Source organism: Panulirus ornatus, chromosome 9, assembly GCF_036320965.1.
Source record: "Panulirus ornatus isolate Po-2019 chromosome 9, ASM3632096v1, whole genome shotgun sequence".
Classification (NCBI taxonomy): domain Eukaryota; kingdom Metazoa; phylum Arthropoda; class Malacostraca; order Decapoda; family Palinuridae; genus Panulirus; species Panulirus ornatus.
In genome coordinates, this window is record NC_092232.1 from 25431831 (window position 1) to 25456182 (window position 24352).

At 40.2% G+C, this 24352-nt stretch overlaps 1 protein-coding gene across 3 annotated transcripts in view; it reads right to left on the reverse strand.

The window, feature by feature from the left end:
* Positions 1-24352, reverse strand: part of LOC139750288 (spermine oxidase) — a 63607-nt gene that overhangs the window by 23114 nt on the left and 16141 nt on the right. For all 3 annotated transcript variants that reach the window (XM_071664893.1, XM_071664894.1, XM_071664895.1), the window contains exon 4: positions 10513-10633. In XM_071664893.1, coding sequence (XP_071520994.1) covers positions 10513-10633 — 121 coding nt within the window. The remainder of the gene's footprint in view (positions 1-10512; positions 10634-24352) is intronic.

Here is a 24352-nt window from a genome sequence, read left to right on the forward strand (position 1 = left end):
TATTTCTATATACTGCTCCCAACATTTTGCCAAAAGGCACGGCTAGCACATAGTGCTCACATTCAAATATATATACATAAACACATACACACCCATATTAAATTCAATATTTTCTATTATAGTTTGTCGCTGTCTGTCGCATTAGCAAGGTAGCACAAGGAAACAGACAAAAGAATGGCCCAACCCACCCACATACACATGTATATACATACACATCCACAAACACACATATACATACCTATACATTTCAATGTATACATATATATACACACATAGACATATACATATAGATACACATGTACATAATTCATACTTCCTGCCTTTATTCATTCCTGTCGCCAAACCACCACACATGAAAAGACACCCCCTCCCCCTGCACGTGCATGGGGTAGCACTAGGAAAAGACAACAAAGGCCATTTTCGTTCACACTCAGTCTCTAGCTGTCATGTATAATGCACCAAAACCACAGCTCCCCTTCCACATCCAGGCCCCACTAAACTTTCCATGGTTTACCCCAGACGCTTCACATGCCCTGGCTCAATCCACTGACAGCACATCGACCCCGGTATACCACATCGTTCCAATTCACTCTCTTCCTTGCACGCCTTTCACCAACCTGCATATTCAGGCCCTGATCACTCAAAATCTTTTTCACTCCATCCTTCCACCTTCAATTTGGTCTCCCACTTCTCCTCATTCCCTCCAGCTCTGACACATATATCCTCTTGGTCAATCTTTCCTCACTTATTCTCTCCATCTGACCAAGACATTTCAATACACCCTCTTCTGCTCTCTCAACCACACTCTTTCTATTACCACACATCTCTCTTACCCTTTCTTTACTTACTCAATCAAACCATCTCACACCTAATATTGTCCTCAAACATCTCATTTCCAGCACATCCATCCTCATCCGCACGACCCTATCTATAGCCCACGCCTCGCAACCATATAACATTGTTGAAACCACTATTCCTTCAAACATACCCATTTTTGCTTTCCGAGATAATGTTCTTGCCTTCCACACATTTTTCAACGCTCACAGAACCTTCGCCCCTCCCCACCCTGTGACTCACTTCCACTTCCATGGTTCCATCTGCTGCCAAATCCACTCCCAGATATCTAAAACACTTCACTTCCTCTAGTTTTTCTCCATTCAAACTTACCTCCCAATTGACTTGTCCCTCACCCCTACTGTACCAAATAACCTTGCCCTTTTCACATTTACTCTCAGCTTTCTTCTTTCACACACTTTACCAAACTCAGTCACCAGCTTCTGCAGTTTCTCACCTAAATCAACCACCAGCGCTGTATCATCAGCGAACAATAACTGACTCACTTCCCAAGCCCTCTCATCCACAACAGATTGCATACTTGCCCCTCTTTCCAAAACTCTTGCATTCACCTCCCTAACAACCCCATCCATAAACAACTTAAGCAACCATGGAGGCATCACGCACCCCTGCTGCAAACCGACATTCACTGGAAACCAATCACTTTCCTCTCTTCCTACTCATACACATGCCTTACATCCTCAATAAAAACTTTTCACTGCTTCTAGCAACTTGCCTCCCTCACCATATACTCTTAATACCTTCCACAGAGCATCTCCATCAACTCTATCATATGCCTTCTCCAGGTCCATAAATGCTACATACAAATCCATTTGTTTTTCTAAGTATTTCTCACATACACTCTTCAAAGCAAACACCTGATCCATGCATCCTCTACCACTTCTGAAACCACACTGCTCTTCCCCAATCTGATGCTCTGTACATGCCTTTACCCTCAATCAATACCCTCCCATATAATTTCCCAGGAATACTCAACAAACTTATACCTCTGTAGTTTGAACACTCACCTTTATCCCCTTTGCCTTTGCACAATGGCACTATGCATGCATTCCGCCAATCCTCAGGCACTTCACCATGAACCATAGATCATATATTGAATATCCTCACCAACCAGTGAACGATACAGTCACCCCCCTTTTTAATAAATTCCACAGTAATGCCATCCAAACCGGCCCCCTTGCCAGCTTTCATCTTCCGCAAAGCTTTCACTACCTCTTCTCTGTTTACCAAACCATTCTCCCTGACCCTCTCACTTTGTACACCATCTCGACCAAAACATCCTATATCTCCCACTCTATCATCAAACACATTCAACAAACCTTCAGAATAATACTCACTCCATCTCCCTCTCACTTCACCACTACTTGTTTTTACCTCCCCATTTGCCCCCTTCACCGATGTTCTCATTTGTTCTCTTGTCTTACGCACTTTATTTACCTCCTTACAAAACATCTTTTTATTCTCCCTAAAATGTGATATTCTCTCACCCCAACTCTCATTTGCCCTCTTTTTCACCTCTTGCACCTTTCTCTTGATCTCTTGCCTCTTTCTTTTATAGATCTCCCACTCATTTGCACTATTTCCCTGCAAAAATCATCCAAATGCCTCTCACTTCTCTTTCAATAACAATCTTACTTCTTCATCCCACCACTCACTACCCTTTCTAATCTGAGCCAGGTATCTATTCTATCAACCAACCTCTTTGGGGTGGATGAACAGCTGGGTTGCTTATGAAATGACTGCCATAACCAGGATTCAAACCTATGCACTCATCCCTAGGCGGCCCACGAATGTGTCTCAGTCAAGAGCGCTACCCACAACATCATGAATTTGCTTCCTGAGAGTGGTTATCTTTGAAGATATTTCATTAGCAATTGTACAAATATCAAAATACTACAGGGGAATTTGATTAAACCCGTGAAAATTAATGTTCCCGGAACCTCCTACAAAGTCTTCATTTCATGACTCCCAGAGTTTAGACGGTATCATAAAATTTTCCTATACATAAACTCAGAGAAATTTACCCATGAACCTGACTACTGTTCCTACTTGCTGCCTTCATCCATTCCCGTCGCCACCCCGCACACATGAAATGACACCCTCCTCCCCCACACGCTCATGAGGAAGCACCAGGAAAGACAACAAAGGCCACATTCGTTCACACTCAGTCTCAAGCTGTCATGTGTAATGCATCGAAATAACAGCTCCCTTTCCACATCAAGGCCCCACAAAACTTACCATGGTTTACCCCAGACGCTTCACATGCCCTGGTTTAACTCAGTGACAGCCCATTGAACCTGGTATACGACATCATTCCAATTCACTCTATTCCTTGCACACCTTTCACCCTCCTGTATATTCAGGCCCCGATCGCTCAAAATCTTTTTCACTCCATCCTTCCACCTCCAATTTGGTCTCCCACTTCTTGTTCCCTCCACCTCTGACACATATATCCTCTCTGTTAATCTTTCCTCATTCACTCTCTCCATATGACCAAACCATTTCAAAACACCCTCTTCTGCTCCCTCAACCACACTCTTTATATTACCACACATCTCTCTTACCCTATTATTACTTACTCGATCAAACCACCTCACACCACATATTGTCCTTAAACATCTCATTTCCAACACATCCACCCTCCTCTGCACAACCCTATCTATAGCCCACACCTCACACCCATATAACATAGTTAGAACCACTATTCCTTAAAACATACCCATTTTTGCTCCCCGGAATAACGTTTTCACCTTCCACACATTCTTCAATGCTCCTAGACCCTTCACCCCCTCCCTCACCCTATGACTCACTTCTGCTTCCATGGTTCCATCCACTGCCAAGTCCACTCCCAGATATCTAAAACACTTCACTTCCTCCAGTTTTTCTCCATTCAAACTTACCTCCCAGTTAACTTGTCCCTCAATCCAACTGAACTTAATAACCTTGCTCTCATTCACATTTACTCCCAGCTTTCTTCTTTCACACACTTTACCAAACTCAGTTGCCAACTTTTGCAGTTTCTCATCTGAATCAGTCACCAGTGCTGTATCATCAGTGGACATCAACTGACTCACTTCCCAAGCCCTCTCATCCACAACAGACTGCATACTTGCCCCTCTCTCCAAAACTCTTGCATTCACCTCCCTAATAGCCCTATCCATAAACAAATTAAACAACCATGGAGACATCAAATCTTATGTATTCTCTAAACCAATTTCGTCACATGCCTTTAAAATTTCAACGCTTACCTATATACATATATATATGTATATACATATCTTTATCTCACAATGTTCTAAAATCCTTATTCCATTCTAAGCCTGCTTCTTATTCTACTTTATCACAGTAACATTTACTACCTTATTATGTACCTATTTCCTACTTGCTCCTTATCACATACATATACAGTAATGAGAAATACAAGAACTCATTTCTTTAACACATTATCTACAAAGCATCCAAGTAGATTTATGGTGGATTGATTACAGTAATGTAACACTGGTAATGTCCTATTAGGATATTACCATTTTTGCCTAGCTATGATGTCAGTGTAACAGCTTTTTTTCTTCTGATCTATCAATAGAAAAATCATGCTATTAAAGTGGTAAAGGCAGGGTTTCCAAAGCAAGTGAGGTATCCAAATTAATTTTGAAGAGCTCTCATAAAGTAAATGGGCAATCTGCCACACTCATAATACTGTGTAAAATCAGAATGTAAAGCACTTCATTCAGATGCATTGTACTACATGTAGGAGGATACTTGCTTGATAATGGCATACATTATTTCATTACATGTTTTGAAACTTAACATAATCATAGCTAGTGTGGTGGGGGAAATTTCTGTAAATCATTTGCAGTGTTTACAAATTTACAAATACATACAACATTATACATGATGGCGAGAGAAAGGATGTGAGCAAATGAAGCCATTCCTGATGCTACCTTGCTAACAAAGTAAGAGCAAACAAGAAAAAATATGTACAAAACAACCTGGACGAGAATGAATTCAGGATATGCTGGGTCCTTATGGTTTGAATGAGATTTGAATATCACTGGTTTTCTGAAGAAGCACTGAATGTCATAGAAAACTGCTGTAAAATCCATGATGGGAAGCACCAAGGTAGTACAACTTCAGCACAATTGTGTAAACCTCTAATCAGATGTACTGTGGCAGTATCTCTCAAGTATTACATGAAATCCAGTTTATTGAAATACATTCTATCACCTCAGAGAATTGTCATTTGACCCGGTAATAAAATAAAGCTTTAACAATGGAAAACTGGAAAACAAGCCATCTACTGAATAGAGTATGTACCAGGATAAGATCTGGCAAACCTGAAATGAGATTTTTCTCCTCACTCTTAAACACTTTGAACAATTTTGAAGGTTTTGCCTGATAATTTTCTCCTTGCTGCCATGGCAGTAATCTTTTCTTTTCCTAATCACAGACAGCATAACATCAGGATAAAAGTAAGAAATTCAGCTGGTTTCCATTCCTTTTCAAAAAAAAGTAAATATCCCAAAACTACAGAAACAAACCAACCCTGGCATCTGTAAGCTGGCTGCCATGGAACATGAGATATTTACAGCTTACCAGGAGGCATTAAATGTTTTCTAACTATTGGCTTTTCAGTGTCTTTTATATCATTTTCAAACATCAATACATATATTACCTGAATGAGGTAAGTAATTACATATCCATACTGTAAGGAAAGGGAGACTGACACACATGGGGCCCCATCTCTTGAACATTCTATATCATACAACTTCTTAAATTTCTGTATGCTCTAAGGAAACCATATTTTATAAGTCATTTCATTCCCTTCATCAATCACTTTTATAAAGGTACACAACTGATTTTCCGGCAACTGATGGTTCACCACTTCCTTTAGTCCAGACAAAATTATGTGAGGGAACTTGAAATTACTGTGGCCACCAGACTAGTTTACTGGGTGGCCACAGATGGTGTTGTGTGTAGGGCACGCTTATTCACATTCTTTACACTGCACTTGTTGGTGGTAATAACTCAATTCTGTGAGATTCTTAGCTTATTTTGCTTAAGTCTAACCATAGCTATGGCTTCTAAGATATATGAGTGTCAGTCATGGTGTCAAACATAAACACCAGTCCATATCAAACCAAGATAAAGTAGAACTGTTGAAAAAAATGGACCGTGGTGTTTCGGTGCATAAGCTGAGTGACATCTACAGTATTGGTTTATGATATAAAGAAGCAAAGGGAGAAAATACTGAAATTCTAAGCAGACAGCGATTCCAAGAAGCAAATGACAATTAGACAAACTATGAAAGATGGTACGAGTACTGAGCACAATTGAGTGATGATGGAATGGTTTCAACAGCGTCGGAGTATTGGAGTGGACTTGTCAGGTAGCATGATAATGGACCAGGATAAGTTGTTCCATAAAGAACTTAAATTACAACATGAGCAAGACTATGGTAAAGGATGGATTCAAAGATTCAAGAAGCATCATGGAATTTCCATGAATAAATTGTGTGGAGAAAAGCGGTCTACAAACCATGAAGGAGCTGCTGAGTATGTGAACGAATTTGTGAAACTCATAGCAGATGAGCACCTCAGTCCTGAGCAGGTGTATAATGCATTTCATTCATTTATTTAATTTACATTCAATATTTGTTTAATTTAAATTTCTAGCAGTCCATGGTATACTTTAGACACACGGGAGATGTATAATTAATGGGTTCGAGGTGTGTTGATGAAGTATTACGCGACAACGGTTGGTCCAGCAAAATTGGCAAGGCTTTAGAACCAAGAGTGCCAGAAAATCGGTGGTGTTCCGGAAGTATAAAAGTATCTCCCCACATATCTTTAAGCAAGTTTCTTGCTTGATTTCATCCTATATCCAATAGTCGTTTTAGCCCTAATCTCTCAAAAAATTGCTGGCTGCTGTCTACACCATCAATCAGTTTTAAAAACTTAAAGGTTGTGAGGTCACCCCACACTCTTCTCGCTTCTAAAATAGGCAAATTTAAAGCCTCTAGCCTTTCCTTGTAACTGAACTCTCTTAATTCTGGTACAATCTTTGTTGACTTCCTTTGGATCTCCTCTCTTAATTCTTTGTGTTTCTTTAAGTCCAGTGGCCAAACTCGAAAAGCATATTCAAGTTGTGGCCTCAGGTATGATGAGAACAGCTTGCTGAGTATTTCCTTATTCATGAACTTGAATGCTATTCTAATATTTGCTAGCAGCCAGTTGGTCTTCTTGATTGTTCTCCCAGAGTAGGGGTTTAGCAACAGGTTATGGACAGTGTCAACTCTTAATGGCAACAGGTCATGGACAGTGTCAATTCTCAATGGCAACAGGTCATGGACAGTGTCGACTTTCAAGGCTTTTTCAAACAGAGATTCCTGTGGCTTTTTCTTTCTGCTGGATGATAATCATACCAATACCTTCTTTCAGAGTGACCCATCCTCATTACTTCACATCTTCTCAAGTTAAACTTTATCAACCAAATATCAGACCCACTAAGAAGTTTGTCAGAGTTCCCTCTTAGAGTTATGTGTGTGTGTGTGTGTGTGTGTGTGTGTGTGTGTGTGTGTGTGTGTGTGTGTGTAAGTGTGTGTGTGTGTGATTATCAGAGCTCAGATGTTCAGGCACAATGCTATAAATGCCCAACTTTGCCTATCTTTACTGTTTCAGTATAAAGTTGCCTTTTTTTCTTTATATGCCTATTTTGCCTATTTTCATTGATTTTCATATCGTTTCTGCTATAAAAGAAATTGATTTGACTTTCCATAAAGAAAAGAAAATATCCTGTCCTTTCCCAATGAGCAAATTACTTAATATCAAAACAGAGGATTTCCTATGGCACCATTCTGATGGGTACTGGACACGTACGTATGACATGCAGTATGTGTGGTATATCCCAGCACAGCACTCCATCCTCCAACACCTGGACTCTACTGTTTGACTTACGCAGTTCTCTTTCAAAAACTGCCAGATGCACTGCACTTTCTGTGCCCAAAATGAGTAATTCTTTGAAACTTAATAGTTAAGTTAAACAGTATGGCAGCAATGTGCTGTCTACAGATGAGGCAATATTATTTTGCAAAATGCGCAAAAAATCAGTGAACTATGAGAAGATTACTTTCTTCATAACATTTAAAGACTTCAAAGCACTAAGCTGTACTAAGCCGCTTGAAAAATTGGTCAAGAGAATACATGCAATCTTATGATGAACAATAGCTTCCGGTTGGGAATCTCAATTCTCACTGGACCTACGCAAGGCATTTGTTAAAGTATATTATTTGGAAACCAAATAATACATTTTTACAAGAGAAAAAAACAGACCAAGGAGGAATATACCAAATGAGGCTGTGTTACAGAAAAATCATGTTATCTAGAAAATAAGGGATGAAGTCATAAACAAAATGATCTAAATTTCCACTGACGATAAAACAGATGCTGTGGGAAGGTACGTTGCCAACATGATTACTGAAACTATGGAGAATTTCTATTTTGCAACATGTGCATAAAAATGCCAATTATTTCCTGTACAAGTAGTACCTCTTTAATCTGGCAACCTTGGGACCTGGCCATTGCTGCACCACTGAAAATGCCAGAAAACAGAAACTGACCCCTAAGGTATGCACAATTGACAATCCAATCTCACAGTACTCACATAAAATCTTCAAAGAAGTTTCTTTATTTAATTTTTTCAGTAACCCCACCTTTTCAAGCACAGATAATGATTTATGCTTATGCTGATTAGCACTAGCACCATCTCCACCTCTTCGTCTCTTGGATGACATCCTGAAGGACTAAAATATAGCTGAATATTAGAAATTAACACAACTGTTGATTAGCTCAGCTGCAGTGTAAACAGATTTTGGTGCCTTAGCACTGCGCTGCCTTGGTGGTACATTGATAAACTAATAACTAATGGCGGCAGATTCAAAACATGCCGGACCATGGGATATGCTGGACTACAAAGCACTGGATTAGAAAGTTACAACCTGTAATATCTAATAAAGAAAGAGTGTTAAGATAGGAGAATTCGATGAGTTGCTAAAAAAAAAAACTGTTATGTTGTGGCGCAACCTGCAAATGCAGCTATGTTTTTGTCCGTGTTTTTCTCTTTAAAAAGGAGGAAATTTTCAGTTAAAAAAATTATCAAAATTAGTCATTTTCAAAACATTACAATATTATAAATATATGTATAAATATCTTATGAAGTAAAGAAATATATGCCTTTTTCGGATTTAAGTTGCTTATTTTTGCCTATTTATGCTTTCTTCTTGCATAATTGCCAGCCTTTTTATAAGATTTTAGGTGCCTTAACATCCAGGATCCAGTGAGTACCACTTGCTTCTTATGAGTAGCAAATTTTACACTTACTTTGCCCTCTCTTTTAAATCTGTATATGTATCATGTCTTTGCTCTTGTGAATACACACATATAATACCCCAACCTAAGCCAGGTACCCATTTGTTGACTAGCCCCAAGGGGAAGATTAAAAAATTAGGTTTGCTTTGAGTTAATTACCTATTTGTATATTATAGGGAGAGTAATGTACACCAGTGGGAGACCATCTCTAAACCATTATGAAATTGTTAAAATCTTCCTATGTAGCCAACATTCCTTGTGTTCTTGCTCAGACCATTTCAACCATCCACCACACTTAGACTAAACCAATTTATCTTAACATCCTTCTTGACTAGATTGTTCCTCAACGTTTGACGGTGGCCTATGGTAACTCTAATACTGAACATCAAGAGGAACTGTTTACTGTCAACATCATCCAGTTGATTCAAGAACCTTTACTTCTTCTCTCCTCTACAGAGTAGTTCTCAACCTTCCACTGTAGCTCAACTCTTAATTCAAGCACCATCTTGGTATCTTATCTCTGAACCCTTTCAACCATATCTTTATGCTTCTATAAGTGTGGTGACTGGAAATGAGAGGTGTATTCCAGCTTTGGTCTAACATCTGTTGTGAATAGATGAGCCACGTTTTCAAATATTTTTCTCCATGCTTCATATTCATGAAATAATTTTCCATGGCAAAACAGCAAGGAATAGCTTCACTATTTTGAGGAAGGTTAAAATCCACTATTTATACCAGTCCTCTTAATAATGTGACTGTACTGAACATCCTTAATTTCATATGGCCAAAAATTGTCTTAGCTGCCCCTATCTGTAAGGCAGGTAGACAGTGAGCGAGTGTAATTTTCATGCTGTTTATGTTTTTAATAACCTTTTTTCTTTTTTAGATCAGATGCAGTCTATTTTCATTTATTCCTTCCTTCATTCTCGCATTATTTCTTTTAATCCACTTACACTTCAAATTCAAAACTTATACAACCTGACAAGATCGAAGAAGTTAAAAACCTTTAAGCAAACATTACAGATGTACATCCTCAGGTTCTTTGTACAGCACAATGCCATTATGCATTCTTGCAAAATGGTCCTCATACCTCCATATTTAATCTACACTTCCATCAATCTTGGCATGTAATAAAACTCAAAAAATTAAGATAAAAGAATTGTGGAATCTCAGGGGATTTTTACTTTTACCTTAAACAGAGTCCTATCCTGAACATAATACTGTCCCTCTAAATTTGTTAATATCACTAGAGAAATAATGTATAAAATGGCAAATATAACTGAATCTTATTTACCTTGCTGCAGGTGGGCTGCATGTAAAGCGGGTGGGATATGTTAGTTATGTCCACTTGTGATGCCCCAACTCCCACAGCTGTATATGAACCTCGGGTAAATGGCTGTGACCACCAGGTTGAGCTAAAAAGATCAAATGCATTTGAAAAAATAATACAAGAAACAGTGCCACAAATACAGCAACACATGCAACAAGAACTTGTAAGATAATCCTAGTTAACAAAGTGAAGATTAAACAAAAGCGTAACATGGTGTAGGAGTGAAGTAGAAAATCTGTATTTCTTCATATATTCATGTGAATTAAATGCTATGGATGTGAACAAAAATTTGCCAAGTCAGATATAGGTGAACACAGGGTGTACATCATCTCTGTGTGTAATTAAATCCTCCAAACTGTATAGTTGATAGCGAAAATAATAAAAAACTGAGGCAGTGGTATGCACCTGGTTTTTCAGCATGACCCAGTCTGACCAAGTACTTAACTCTGTGAGTTCTATTTGATGTTTAATCCCCTTTCTCTGGGAGCAAAGGGGTAATGCCCCAAAATTATATCTCCATTCAAGGAACAAGTTAGGAACAGTGAAGTATTAATCAATCCCCAAGACTTTACTTAACTTTTTTAGTCCTACAGAAATATGACATACACTTGTGGCTAATATCCTGCACATGTACGAGATATATACAGATGTTCCCTGCCCCATTCCAAATATCATGGAGTGAATATGAACCTTACATAGATACCATATGTCACCAACAACAATAAGTCACCCTCTGAAATTTCACAGCTGTCCATTACCCTACTACTACAACAGTGGAAATACCCTTATCTGGCAGCTGTGAGAGTAACAACTACGTTTGGTAGCACAAACATAAGTGGCACTGTCAAAAGAAACAGTTGCAAATTTGACAGAGAGCAGTGGTATATGTGAATATGATGATGATTACAGACTTTTATTTGAACCCATAACAGCAGTTACATGGCAGAAATAAGCTCATAACCAGAGGAAAGTGAGACTGATGGCAATGATGGATGCAACTTCTGCACCCTCCTGGCTCCCTCATTTTACCAAAATTTGATACAGTTCTATGAAGAAAAAGTAGTAAAACTGACAAATCGAGAGAAGTGGACTATTTTCTTTCCTTCTTTCTTCCTTTTTAACCAGCACTTTGTCGATGAGACAAACAAATGCCTTATGTCAGGAGGCCTTATTTACGATGCTTTGAGGTGCATTTGGAAATAGGTTATGGCCATACCAACTACTAATACAGAGCTCAAACTTGCAACAAATTGGAAAACAAACAATTTCTTTTGTACTGCATACACTCTGAATTCCTGAAAGAATGTTTTCTTTTAATCACAACGTACAGCACCAAAATTTTGAGACATCTGCATACTTATACTAATTATCATATTTATTATTCATCATACTTGATTGCTGTTTCCTGCATTAGCAAGGTAGCGTTAGGAAACACACAAAGAAAGACCCATCTACTCATATATACACATATAAACATACACACACATACACATACACAAACATACATATATACATACATTACATTCACTTATTCATTCTATTATACTTAATTGCTGTTTCCCATGTACACAAGGTAGCGCTAGGACACAGAAGAAGAATGGCCCATCCACTCATATACACATACATATATACACATGTACATATTCTTACTTGCTCACCTTCATCCATATCAACTACTAATACAGAGCTCAAACTTGCAACAAATTGGAAAACAAACAATTTCTTTTGTACTGCATACACTCTGAATTCCTGAAAGAATGTTTTCTTTTAATCACAACGTACAGCACCAAATTTTGAGACTTCTAAATACTTATCCTGATTATTTTATCTATTATTCATCATACTTGATTGCTGTTTCCTGCATTAGCAAGGTAGCGTTAGGAAACACACAAAGAAAGACCCATCCACTCATATATACACATATAAACATACACACACATACACATACACAAACATACATATATACATACATTACATTCATTTATTTATTCTATTATACTTAATTGCTGTTTTCCATGTACACAAGGTAGCGCTAGGAAACAGAAGAAGAAAGGCCCATCCACTCTTATACACATACATATATACACATGAACATATTCTTACTTGCTCACCTTCATCCATTCGTCGTGCCATCCCACAGGACACAGCAATCCCATCCCCTGTGTCAGCGAGGTAACACCAGGAAACAGACAATAAAAGGCCACATCCGTTTACTCTCAGTCTCTAGCTGTCGTGTGTAATGCACCGAAACCACAGCACCCTTTCCACATCCAGGCCCCACAGACCATTCCATGATTTAACCCAGACATCTCACATGCCGTGATTCAATCCACTGATAGCAAGTCAACCCCATCATACCACACCGTTCCAATTCACCCTATTCCAGGCAAGCCTTTCACCCTCCTACATGCTCAGGCCCCAATTGTTCAAAATCATTTTCACTCCATCCCTCCACTTACAATTAGGTCTCCCACTTCTTGTTCCCTCTACCTCAGACACATACATCCTCCTTGTCAACCTTTCCTCACTCATTCTCTCCATATGTCCAAACCATTTCAACACACCCTCTTCTGCTCTCTCAACCACACTCTTTTTATTTTCACACATCTCTCTTACCCTTTCATTACTTACTTGATCAAACCACCTCACAACACATATTGTCCTTAAACATTTCATTTCCAACACATCCACCCTCCTCCGTACAACCGTATCTACAGCCCATGCCTCACAACCATATAACATTGTCAGAACTACTATTCCTTCAAACATACCCATTTTTGCTCTTCAAGATACCATTCTCTCCTTCCACACATTCTTCATAGCTCCCAGAACCTTTGCCCCCTCCCCCACCCTGTGACTCACTTCCACTTCCATGGTTATATTTGCTGCTAAGTCAACTTCCAGATATCTAAAACACTTCACTTCCTACAATTTTTCTCCATTCAAACTAACATCCCAATTTACTTGTCCTTCAACCCTACTGAACCTAATGACCTTGCTCTTATTTACATTTACTCTCAGCTTTCTCCTTTCACACTCTTTTCCAAACTCAGTCACCAACTTCTGCAGTTTCTCAATCGAATCAGCCACTAGAGCTGTATCATTGGTGAACAATAACTGACTCACTTTACAGGCCCTCTCATCCCTAACAGACTGCATACTCGCCTCTCTCCAAAACTCTTACATATATCTCCCTAGCCACCCCATCCATAAACAAATTAAACAACCATGGGGACATCACACACTCCAGCTGTAGACTGACCTTTACTGGGAACTAATCACTCTCCTCTCTTTCTACTTGTACACATGCATCCTTCGTAAAAACTTTTCACAGTTTGCATCAGCTTATCTCCCACACCATATACTCTTACGACCTTCCACAAAGCATCTCTATCAACCCTATCATATGCTTTATCCAAATCCATAAATGCTACATACAAATCAATCTTTTTTCTAATTATTCCTCACACACATTCCTCAAAGCAAACACCTGATCCACACATCCTTTACCACTTCTGAAAACACACTGCTCTTCCCCATTCTGATGCTCTGTACATGCCTTCACCCTCTCAATTAATACCCTCCCATACAATTTCCCAGGAATACTCAACAAAGTTATGCCTCTGTAACTTGAACACTCACCTTTATCCCCTTTACCTTTGTACAATGGCACTATGCATGCATTCTGCCAATCCTCAGGCACTTCACCATGATCCAAACATACACTGAATATCCTTATCAACCAATCAACAACACAGTCACCCCCTTTCTTAATAAATTCAACTGCATCTTACGCAGAGCTTTCACTACCTCTTCTCTCTTGACCAAACCATTCTCAGTGATCCCCCACTTCGCAAACCATCCCGACCAAAACACCCTACATCTGCCATTCTATCATCAAACACATTCAACAAACCTTTAAAATACTCACTCCATCTTCTCACTTCATCACTACCTGTTATTACTTACCCCTTTGCCTCCTTCACCGATGGTCCCCATTTGTTCTCTTGTCTTACGAACATTATTTACCTCCTTCCAAAACATCTTTCTATTCTCCCTAAAGTTTAATGATACTCTCTCATCCCAACTCTCATTTGCCCTCTTTTTCAACTCTTGTACCTTCCTCTTGACCTGCTGCTTTCTTTTATACATCTCCCAGTCATTTGCACTCCTTCCTTGTAAGTATCGTTCAAACGCCTCTCTTTTCTATTTCACTAACAACTTTACTTCTTCATCTCACCACTCACTACCATTTCTAATCTGCCCACCTCCAAACTTTCTTATGCCATATGCATTAATAGAGCCTCAGATGCCCATGCCATCTCTGCTAAAAAGAAAAAAAAGGGACAAGTTAGATGCGAGTCTGAATGGAGAAAACCTAGGGAAACTAAACTGTTTTAGATACCTGGGAGTGGACATGGCAGTGAATGGAACCATGGGGGCTGAAGCGAGTCATAAGGTGGGAAAGGGGGCTAAGATTCTGGGAGCAAATAAAGAATAAGTGGAAAGAGGTCACTTCCTGAAAAAGGCAAAGATTGGAATGTCTGAAGGTACAGTAGTCCCTACAGTGTTGTATAGATATGAGGTATGGGATATAGATGAAAATTTACAGAAGAAGGTAAATGTGTTGAAATCAATTCTTTTATACTTGATCGTTGTTTCCTATATTTGTAAGGTAACACCTGGAACAGACAAAAAAAAAAAAAAAGGCTTAATCCACTCACATCCATTCTCTTGCTGTCATGTGAGGAAGGTGGATCAAAAGTGAATTGACTGGATAGGAGAGAGATGTGGTAATAAGAAGAGTATTGTTGAGAGAACTAGTGTGAAGAATTGGTTAGACATATGAAGAGAACAAGCAAGGAGAGATTGACAATGAGGAAATGCATGTCAAACATGAGAGGGACAAGGAAAAGGGGAGACATAACTGGAGATGAAGGAATGGAGTAAACAAGGTTTTGAGAGCTTGGGGCCTGAACATGCAGGAGGGTGCAAGGCATGCACAGAATAGAAAGAATTGGTGCAACATGGTATGCAGAGGGAGAAGTGCTGTCAATGGACTAAACCAGGGCACATGAAGAGGCTGGGAGAAAACATGGAAAGGTTGTTGATAGGCAGCTGTAATTTCAGTGCATTACACATGACAGTTAGAGAATGGATGTGAACAACTGAGCCCATTTCTTCATCTGCTCCTGGCTCTACCTTGCTAGTGCAAGATGTGATTAAAAAGTATAAAAAAACTCCAACCTATCTGAAAGAGACCAACCAACAGGACATGCAACTTAATGACTTCCTGAACAGGTGTTTCCAAACTGCTTACCACAATTCTACACCTTAAGTATAGGGCCCCTACCAAACAGTATCTCAAATCCTACAGTCAACTGGTATACAGCAAGTCAAGTGTATCTTCTTTCTTTTCTTTCATACTATTCGCCATTTCCCGCATTAGCAAGGTAGCGTTAAGAACAGAGGACTGGGCCTTTGAGGGAATATCCTCATCTGGCCCCCTTCTCTGTTCCTTCTTTGGGAAAAAAAAAAAAAAAACAAGAGGGGAGGATTTCCAGCCCCCCGCTCCCTTCCCTTTTAGTCGCCTTCTACGACACGCAGGGAATACATGGGAAGTATTCTTTCTCCCCTATCCCCAGGGATATCAAGTGTATCTAAAAATTGAAAAAAGCAGAATACATCCTAATGCTCCATAGCTAAATAATTATGAGTGAGCCAGCTTGGATGGCCTGGTGGCTGGTGTGATAATGACATTTTTGCTGGGTGGTGGATGCTGATCAGTAGGGTGTTTTGAGACGAGCTATTGTCACTTCGGCAGTTTACATGGTTTGTCAAGAATATGAGGTATAAACCTCATTAGAGTAAGGGGTGTTAGAGGCCCAAAACCCTGAGAGATACATAGATGAATCTAATAAGCTCATGGGGGAAGACTGGCCCTGGAGTTCTAGAATCAGTGTAATTATGCTTTTTTTGTTCAAGAACAGGAGTGCAAAAAAATTATCAAATTCTTTTTTCTTTATGAAAGGGTGCTGCTATCCTAATATTTTGGATCTCTTTTTCACCTCTAATCCTTTGCAATGCAAAAACACAATCTCACCCCAAACTGGTCCATATGACTATATTTTCACAAATGTATCAATTCTAATGGCACCTTCTCCTATAGCAGCTTCTTCTAAATGTAAATATTGGCACCTCAACAAAGCTGACAGGAATAACTTAAGAAAATTCATTTATAATTTTTTGGGGGTAAATTACTGTCTCTTATGTGGTGATGCTCCTGTCTCTGCCAAACACATAGCAGAGGTGATTGTTGTGGGAATGGAAGCATTTATCCCCCTCTTCCTCCAATATGACATCTTCCAATCCATAGTTCAACTGTTCCTGTTCAGAGGGCATTCAAGCAAGGGATCAGGCATACTGGGCTTGAAAAACTCTCCCTCCTCCAACTCACATTCAGTATTTGTCATTGCCCATAATCACTGCTTGTACATTATCCATGAGGCAAAGCATTCCTTTATTCAAAGGAGGCATGATAAACTCCTCTCTATTCAATGACAGGTCTTTTAGGCCTCTAGCTATGGGCATCACTAACAACTTCAGCCGCTCTACCTTCCCTTCATTTTTCCATTCTGGCAGTGTTACAGCTGTCTCTCCTATAGACAAAGCAACTCTCTCTTGTTCCTATTTCGCCTCTAACTCTACCTTGGATGACACTAACATTCCTTCATCCCCTGATGCTTCTTTTACTAATCCTGTGCCCCTTCCCATAATCTTTTTTCAAACTGTCCGAAGGGCACCTCTCTCTCTGGACACAAACAAGGTTTATGGTCCTAATGGCATCCATTCCCATGTACTGAAAGAGTGTGCCCATGAACTTGCATCCATGCTTGCTAGTGTGTTCCATTTCTGTTAAAAAACCAGAACTTCCCCTCTTCTTGGAAGCTTGTGTTGGTACATCCCATCCCTAAGAAAGGTGACCATCCTAACCCCTCTAACTATTGTCCTGTTGCTCTGACATCTACCATTTCCAAGTCTTTGAATCCCTCCTCAGCTCCCATATCTTCAGAACTCTTGAATCTCAGTCTTCCTCTCTCTGATTATCAATACAGCTTCTATAAGGTAAGATCCACTATTGATGTTCTTTCCCATCTCAGTAATGTCTGGTCATCGTCCCTGAAAGATTTCGGTGAAGCCTATGTTGTTGCCCTTGATACATCCAAAGTGTTCAACACAGTGTGACACTGGGGTCTCATTGCTAAGCTCCCCTCTTTTGGCGTCCATCCCTCACTTTGCTTCCACATATCTAACTTCCTCTCTGGCCAGTCTATCTCCATGGTTGATTTATGTGCTGAAAAAGGACTGATGATTGGGAATACCTGGTTTAAAAAGCGAGATATACATAAGTATTCTTATGTAAGTAGGAGAGATGGCCAGAGAGCGTTATTGGATTACGTGTTAATTGACAGGCGCGCAAAAGAGAGACTTTTGGATGTTAATGTGCTGAGAGGTGCAACTGGAAGGATGTCTGATCATTATCTTGTGGAGGCTAAGGTGAAGATTTGTATGGGTTTTCAGAAAAAAAGAGTGAATGTTGGGGTGAAGAGGGTGGTGAGAGTAAGTGAGCTTGGGAAGGAGACTTGTGTGAGGAAGTACCAAGAGAGAATGAGTACAGAATGGAAAAAGGTGAGAACAATGGAAGTAAGGGGAGTGGGGGAGGAATGGGATGTATTTAGGGAATCAGTGATGGATTGCGCAAAAGATGCTTGTGGCATGAGAAGAGTGGGAGGTGGGTTGATTAGAAAGGGTAGTGAGTGGTGGGATGAAGAAGTAAGAGTATTAGTGAAAGAGAAGAGAGAGGCATTTGGACGATTTTTGCAGGGAAAAAATGCAGTTGAGTGGGAGACGTATAAGAGAAAGAGACAGGAGGTCAAGAGAAAGGTGCAAGAGGTGAAAAAAAGGGCAAATGAGAGTTGGGGTGAGAGAGTATCATTAAATTTTAGGGAGAATAAAAAGATGTTCTGGAAGGAGGTAAATAAAGTGCGTAAGACAAGGGAGCAAATGGGAACTTCAGTGAAGGGCGCAAATGGGGAGGTGATAACAAGTAGTGGTGATGTGAGAAGGAGATGGAGTGAGTATTTTGAAGGTTTGTTGAATGTGTTTGATGATAGAGTGGCAGATATAGGGTGTTTTGGTCGAGGTGGTGTGCAAAGTGAGAGGGTTAGGGAAAATGATTTGGTAAACAGAGAAGAGGTAGTAAAAGCTTTGCGGAAGATGAAAGCCGGCAAGGCAGCAGGTTTGGATGGTATTGCAGTGGAATTTATTAAAAAAGGGGGTGACTGTATTGTTGACTGGTTGGTAAGGTTATTTAATGTATGTATGACTCAAGGTGAGGTGCCTGAGGATTGGCGGAATGCTTGCATAGTGCCATTGTACAAAGGCAAAGGGGATAAGAGTGAGTGCTCAAATTACAGAGGTATAAGTTTGTTGAGTATTCCTGGTAAATTATATGGGAGGGTATTGATTGAGAGGGTGAAAGCATGTACAGAGCATCAGATTGGGGAAGAGCAGTGTGGTTTCAGAAGTGGTAGAGGATGTGTGGATATATATATATATATATATATATATATATATATATATATATATATATATATATATATATATATATATATGTGTGTGTGTGTATATATGTATATATGTATATATACATATATGTATATATATATTTTTTGTATATATATGTATATTTTTTTTTTTTTTTTTTTTTTTTGATCGTTCATCCACCTCAGAAATGGCCGCCAGTAAGTTGAGGTCCTCAAAGATAATACCTTAACCTGTTCCTCAAGCCTACTGCATTGTCCTCAAGACTTTATATGTCTCTCAGTGACTAATGATACGATCATCACATTAAGTGTCTTACATGATAGTGGATGTGATGCACAAGTCGTACCCTGAGGTACTGCAGGAGTCGCCGAAGGTGGACATGGCCGACTTCGAACTGGCCACCAACACCTTCGATGACTCCTTCAGCAGCGAGTCCCACGTTAACAGAGTTAACGTTAACAACATTTCTTCCAGGAATGAAAAATTTCCCCCCGTTCTTTAGAATTACATGGAGAGGGAGGGCTGTGTGGACCCCCGAGAACTGCTGCACCGCACCCCAGCCTCACTACCTCTACGGATGGAGAGATCATTGTGCACACCGCACTATAACCGAGTTAGTGTGAGTGTGGACACACGGGACGGTGCCTCCCACACCACCAGGCTCTACATGCCTTCCAAGATGGATCTCTCCTGGCGTGGAGCCCGGGACCACCAGGATGGTGACCTCCATACTGACAGTCTTGCCTCTCCAAGGGCACGCCCCTACCACTATTCGAATGGTGGCTTCCATGTCAAGTAAGAGGCATGCGTCTATCATCTGATGTCACAAAGCAGTATACCGGCACTTGTCTTGTGATGTCACTCTGCTGTTTTTTGTCGTTAACTTTGTGATTTCTGAGTATGCTGACTTTGCCAACCTTGTAAAGTCATCAAGTTGTCTTGCCTTACAAGCTTTGTTGGCTTTTCTTGGCATCACTGACATCACTTAGCAGACTTGTCATGCTAACCTAACAACATCACCGAGATCTCTTGTCGGTCAGATCACAAAATGTCACTAATTTGGCAAGTCTTGCCAACTCTGATTTACCAAATTGTCTTGTCAATCATCTGGCTGGAGATGTTCATATTGCCAGGTCACTGAGATATTTAGTGGCAGCTACCCTATAAAGCATTTCAGCAGTATGGTAGCACCAACTTTTTGACATCTGTGATCTGGCTGCATGCAACAGTTTTGCCATGTTGATGATATTGGCTTTGTGATGCTGAAGCGTTAGCTGACAACATCAGCTGTGATATTACTGAAGCAGTGGCTGGCACCAACTTGTATTGATAATCAGTTAAAGGATTTTTAATTGTGCTTCTTACCATAAATGATGTGATGAGAGAACATAGCAAAACTGCAAGTGAATATGTACATAATTCATGTATATATATAATATATATATATATATATATATATATATATATATATATATATATATATTATCCCTGGGGATAGGGGAGAAAGAATACTTCCCACGTATTCCCTGCGTGTCGTAGAAGGCGACTAAAAGGGGAGGGAGCGGGTGGCTGGAAATCCTCCCCTCTCGCTTTTTTTTTTTTTTTTAATTTTCCAAAAGAAGGAACAGAGAAGGGGGCCAGGTGAGGATTTTCCCTCTAAGGCCCAGTCCTCTGTTCTTAACGCTACCTCGCAAATGCGGGAAATGGCGAATCGTATGAAAAAAAAAAAAATACATATATGTATATATGTATATATGAGGAAGTACCAGGAGAGACTGAGTACAGAATGGAAAAAGTTGAGAACAATGGAAGTAAGGGGAGTGGGGGAGGAATGGGATGTATTTAGGGAATCAGTGATGGATTGCGCAAAAGATGCTTGTGGCGTGAGAAGAGTGGGAGGTGGGTTGATTAGAAAGGGTAGTGAGTGGTGGGATGAAGAAGTAAGAGTATTAGTGAAAGAGAAGAGAGAGGCATTTGGACGATTTTTGCAGGGAAAAAATGAAATTGAGTGGGAGACATATAAAAGAGACAGGAGGTCAAGAGAAAGGTGCAAGAGGTGAAAAAAAGGGCAAATGAGAGTTGGGGTGAGAGAGTATCATTAAATTTTAGGGAGAATAAAAAGATGTTCTGGAAGGAGGTAAATAAAGTGCGTAAGACAAGGGAGCAAATGGGAACTTCAGTGAAGGGCGCAAATGGGGAGGTGATAACAAGTAGTGGTGATGTGAGAAGGAGATGGAGTGAGTATTTTGAAGGTTTGTTGAATGTGTTTGATGATAGAGTGGCAGATATAGGGTGTTTTGGTCGAGGTGGTGTGCAAAGTGCGAGGGTTAGGGAAAATGAGTTGGTAAACAGAGAAGAGGTAGTAAAAGCTTTGCGGAAGATGAAAGCCGGCAAGGCAGCAGGTTTGGATGGTATTGCAGTGGAATTTATCAAAAAAGGGGGTGACTGTATTGTTGACAGGTTGGTAAGGTTATTTAATGTATGTATGACTCATGGTGAGGTGCCTGAGGATTGGCGGAATGCTTGCATAGTGCCATTGTACAAAGGGAAAGGGGATAAGAGTGAGTGCTCAAATTACAGAGGTATAAGTTTGTTGAGTATTCCTGGCAAATTATATGGGAGGGTATTGATTGAGAGGGTGAAGGCATGTACAGAGCATCAGATTGGGGAAGAGCAGTGTGGTTTCAGAAGTGGTAGAGGATGTGTGGATCAGGTGTTTGCTTTGAAGAATGTGTGTGAGAAATACTTAGAAAAGCAAATGGATTTGTATGTAGCATTTATGGATCTGGAGAAGGCATATGATAGAGTTGATAGAGATGCTCTGTGGAAGGTATTAAGAATATATGGTGTGGGAGGCAAGTTCTTAGAAGCAGCGAAAAGTTTTTATCGAGGATGTAAGGCATGTGTACGTGTAGGAAGAGAGGAAAGTGATTGGTTCTCAGTGAATGTAGGTTTGCGGGAGGGGTGTGTGATGTCTCCATGGTTGTTTAATTTGCTTATGGATGGGGTTGTTAGGGAGGTGAATGCAAGAGTTTTGGAAAGAGGGGCAAGTATGAAGTCTGTTGGGGATGAGAGAGCTTGGGAAGTGAGTCAGTTGTTGTTCGCTGATGATACAGCGCTGGTGGCTGATTCATGTGAGAAACTGCAGAAGCTGGTGACTGAGTTTGGTAAAGTGTGTGAAAGAAGAAAGTTAAGAGTAAATGTGAATAAGAGCAAGATTATTAGGTACAGTAGGGTTGAGGGTCAATTCAATTGGGAGGTGAGTTTGAATGGAGAAAAACTGGAGGAAGTGAAGTGTTTTAGATATCTGGGAGTGGATCTGGCAGAGGATGGAACCATGGAAGCGGAAGTGGATCATAGGGTGGGGGAAGGGGCGAAAATTCTGGGAGCCTTGAAGAATGTGTGGAAGTCGAGAACATTATCTCGGAAAGCAAAAATGGGTATGTTTGAAGGAATAGTGGTTCCAACAATGTTGTATGGTTGCGAGGCGTGGACTATGGATAGAGTTGTGCGCAGGAGGATGGATGTGCTGGAAATGAGATGTTTGAGGACAATGTGTGGTGTGAGGTGGTTTGATCGAGTAAGTAACGTAAGGGTAAGAGAGATGTGTGGAAATAAAAAGAGCGTGGTTGAGAGAGCAGAAGAGGGTGTTTTGAAATGGTTTGGTCACATGGAGAGAATGAGTGAGGAAAGATTGACCAAGAGGATATATGTGTCGGAGGTGGAGGGAACGAGGAGAAGAGGGAGACCAAACTGGAGGTGGAAAGATGGAGTGAAAAAGATTTTGTGTGATCGGGGCCTGAACATGCAGGAGGGTGAAAGGAGGGCAAAGAATAGAGTGAATTGGAGAGATGTGGTATACCGGGGTTGACATGCTGTCAGTGGATTGAATCAAGGCATGTGTATGGGGGTGGGTTGGGCCATTTCTTTCGTCTGTTTCCTTGCGCTACCTCACAAACGCGGGAGACAGCGACAAAGAAAAAAAAAAAAAAAAAAATATATATATATATATATATATATATATATATATATATACATATATATATATATATATATATATATATATATATATATATATATATATATATATATATATATATATATGTATATATATATATATATTTATTGATTATTTATATATTATTAGGTACAGTAGGGTTGAGGGTCAAGTCAATTGGGAGGTAAGTTTGAATGGAGAAAAACTGGAGGAAGTAAAGTGTTTTAGATATCTGGCAGCGGATGGAACCATGGAAGCGGAAGTGGATCATAGGGTGGGGGAGGGGGCGAAAATCCTGGGAGCCTTGAAGAATGTGTGGAAGTCGAGAACATTATCTCGGAAAGCAAAAATGGGTATGTTTGAAGGAATAGTGGTTCCAACAATGTTGTATGGTTGCGAGGCATGGGCTATGGATAGAGTTGTGCGCAGGAGGATGGATGTGCTGGAAATGAGATGTTTGAGGACAATGTGTGGTGTGAGGTGGTTTGATCGAGTAAGTAACGTAAGGGTAAGAGAGATGTGTGGAAATAAAAAGAGCGTGGTTGAGAGAGCAGAAGAGGGTGTTTTGAAATGGTTGGGGGCACATGGAGAGAATGAGTGAGGAAAGATTGACCAAGAGGATATAGGTGTCGGAGGTGGAGGGAACGAGGAGAAGAGGGAGACCAAATTGGAGGTGGAAAGATGGAGTGAAAAAGATTTTGTGTGATCGGGGCCTGAACATGCAGCAGGGTGAAAGGAGGGCAAGGAATAGAGTGAATTGGAGCGATGTGGTATACCGGGGTTGACGTGCTGTCAGTGGATTGAATCAAGGCATGTGTATGGGGGTGGGTTGGGCCATTTCTTTCGTCTGTTTCCTTGCGCTACCTCGCAAACGCGGGAGACAGCGACAAAGCAAAAAAAAAAAATATATATATATATATATATATATATATATATATATCTTTCTTTCATACTATTCGCCATTTCCCGCATTAGCGAGGTAGCGTTGAGAACAGAGGACTGGGCCCTTGAGGGAATATCCTCACCTGGGCCCCTTCTCTGTTCCCTCTTTTGGAAAATTAAAAAAAAAAGTGAGAGGGGAGGATTTCCAGCCCCCCGCTCCCTCCCCTTTTAGTCGCCTTCTACGACACGCAGGGAATACGTGGGAAGTATTCTTTCTTTTCTTTTTTTTTTTTTTATACTTTGTCGCTGTCTCCCGCG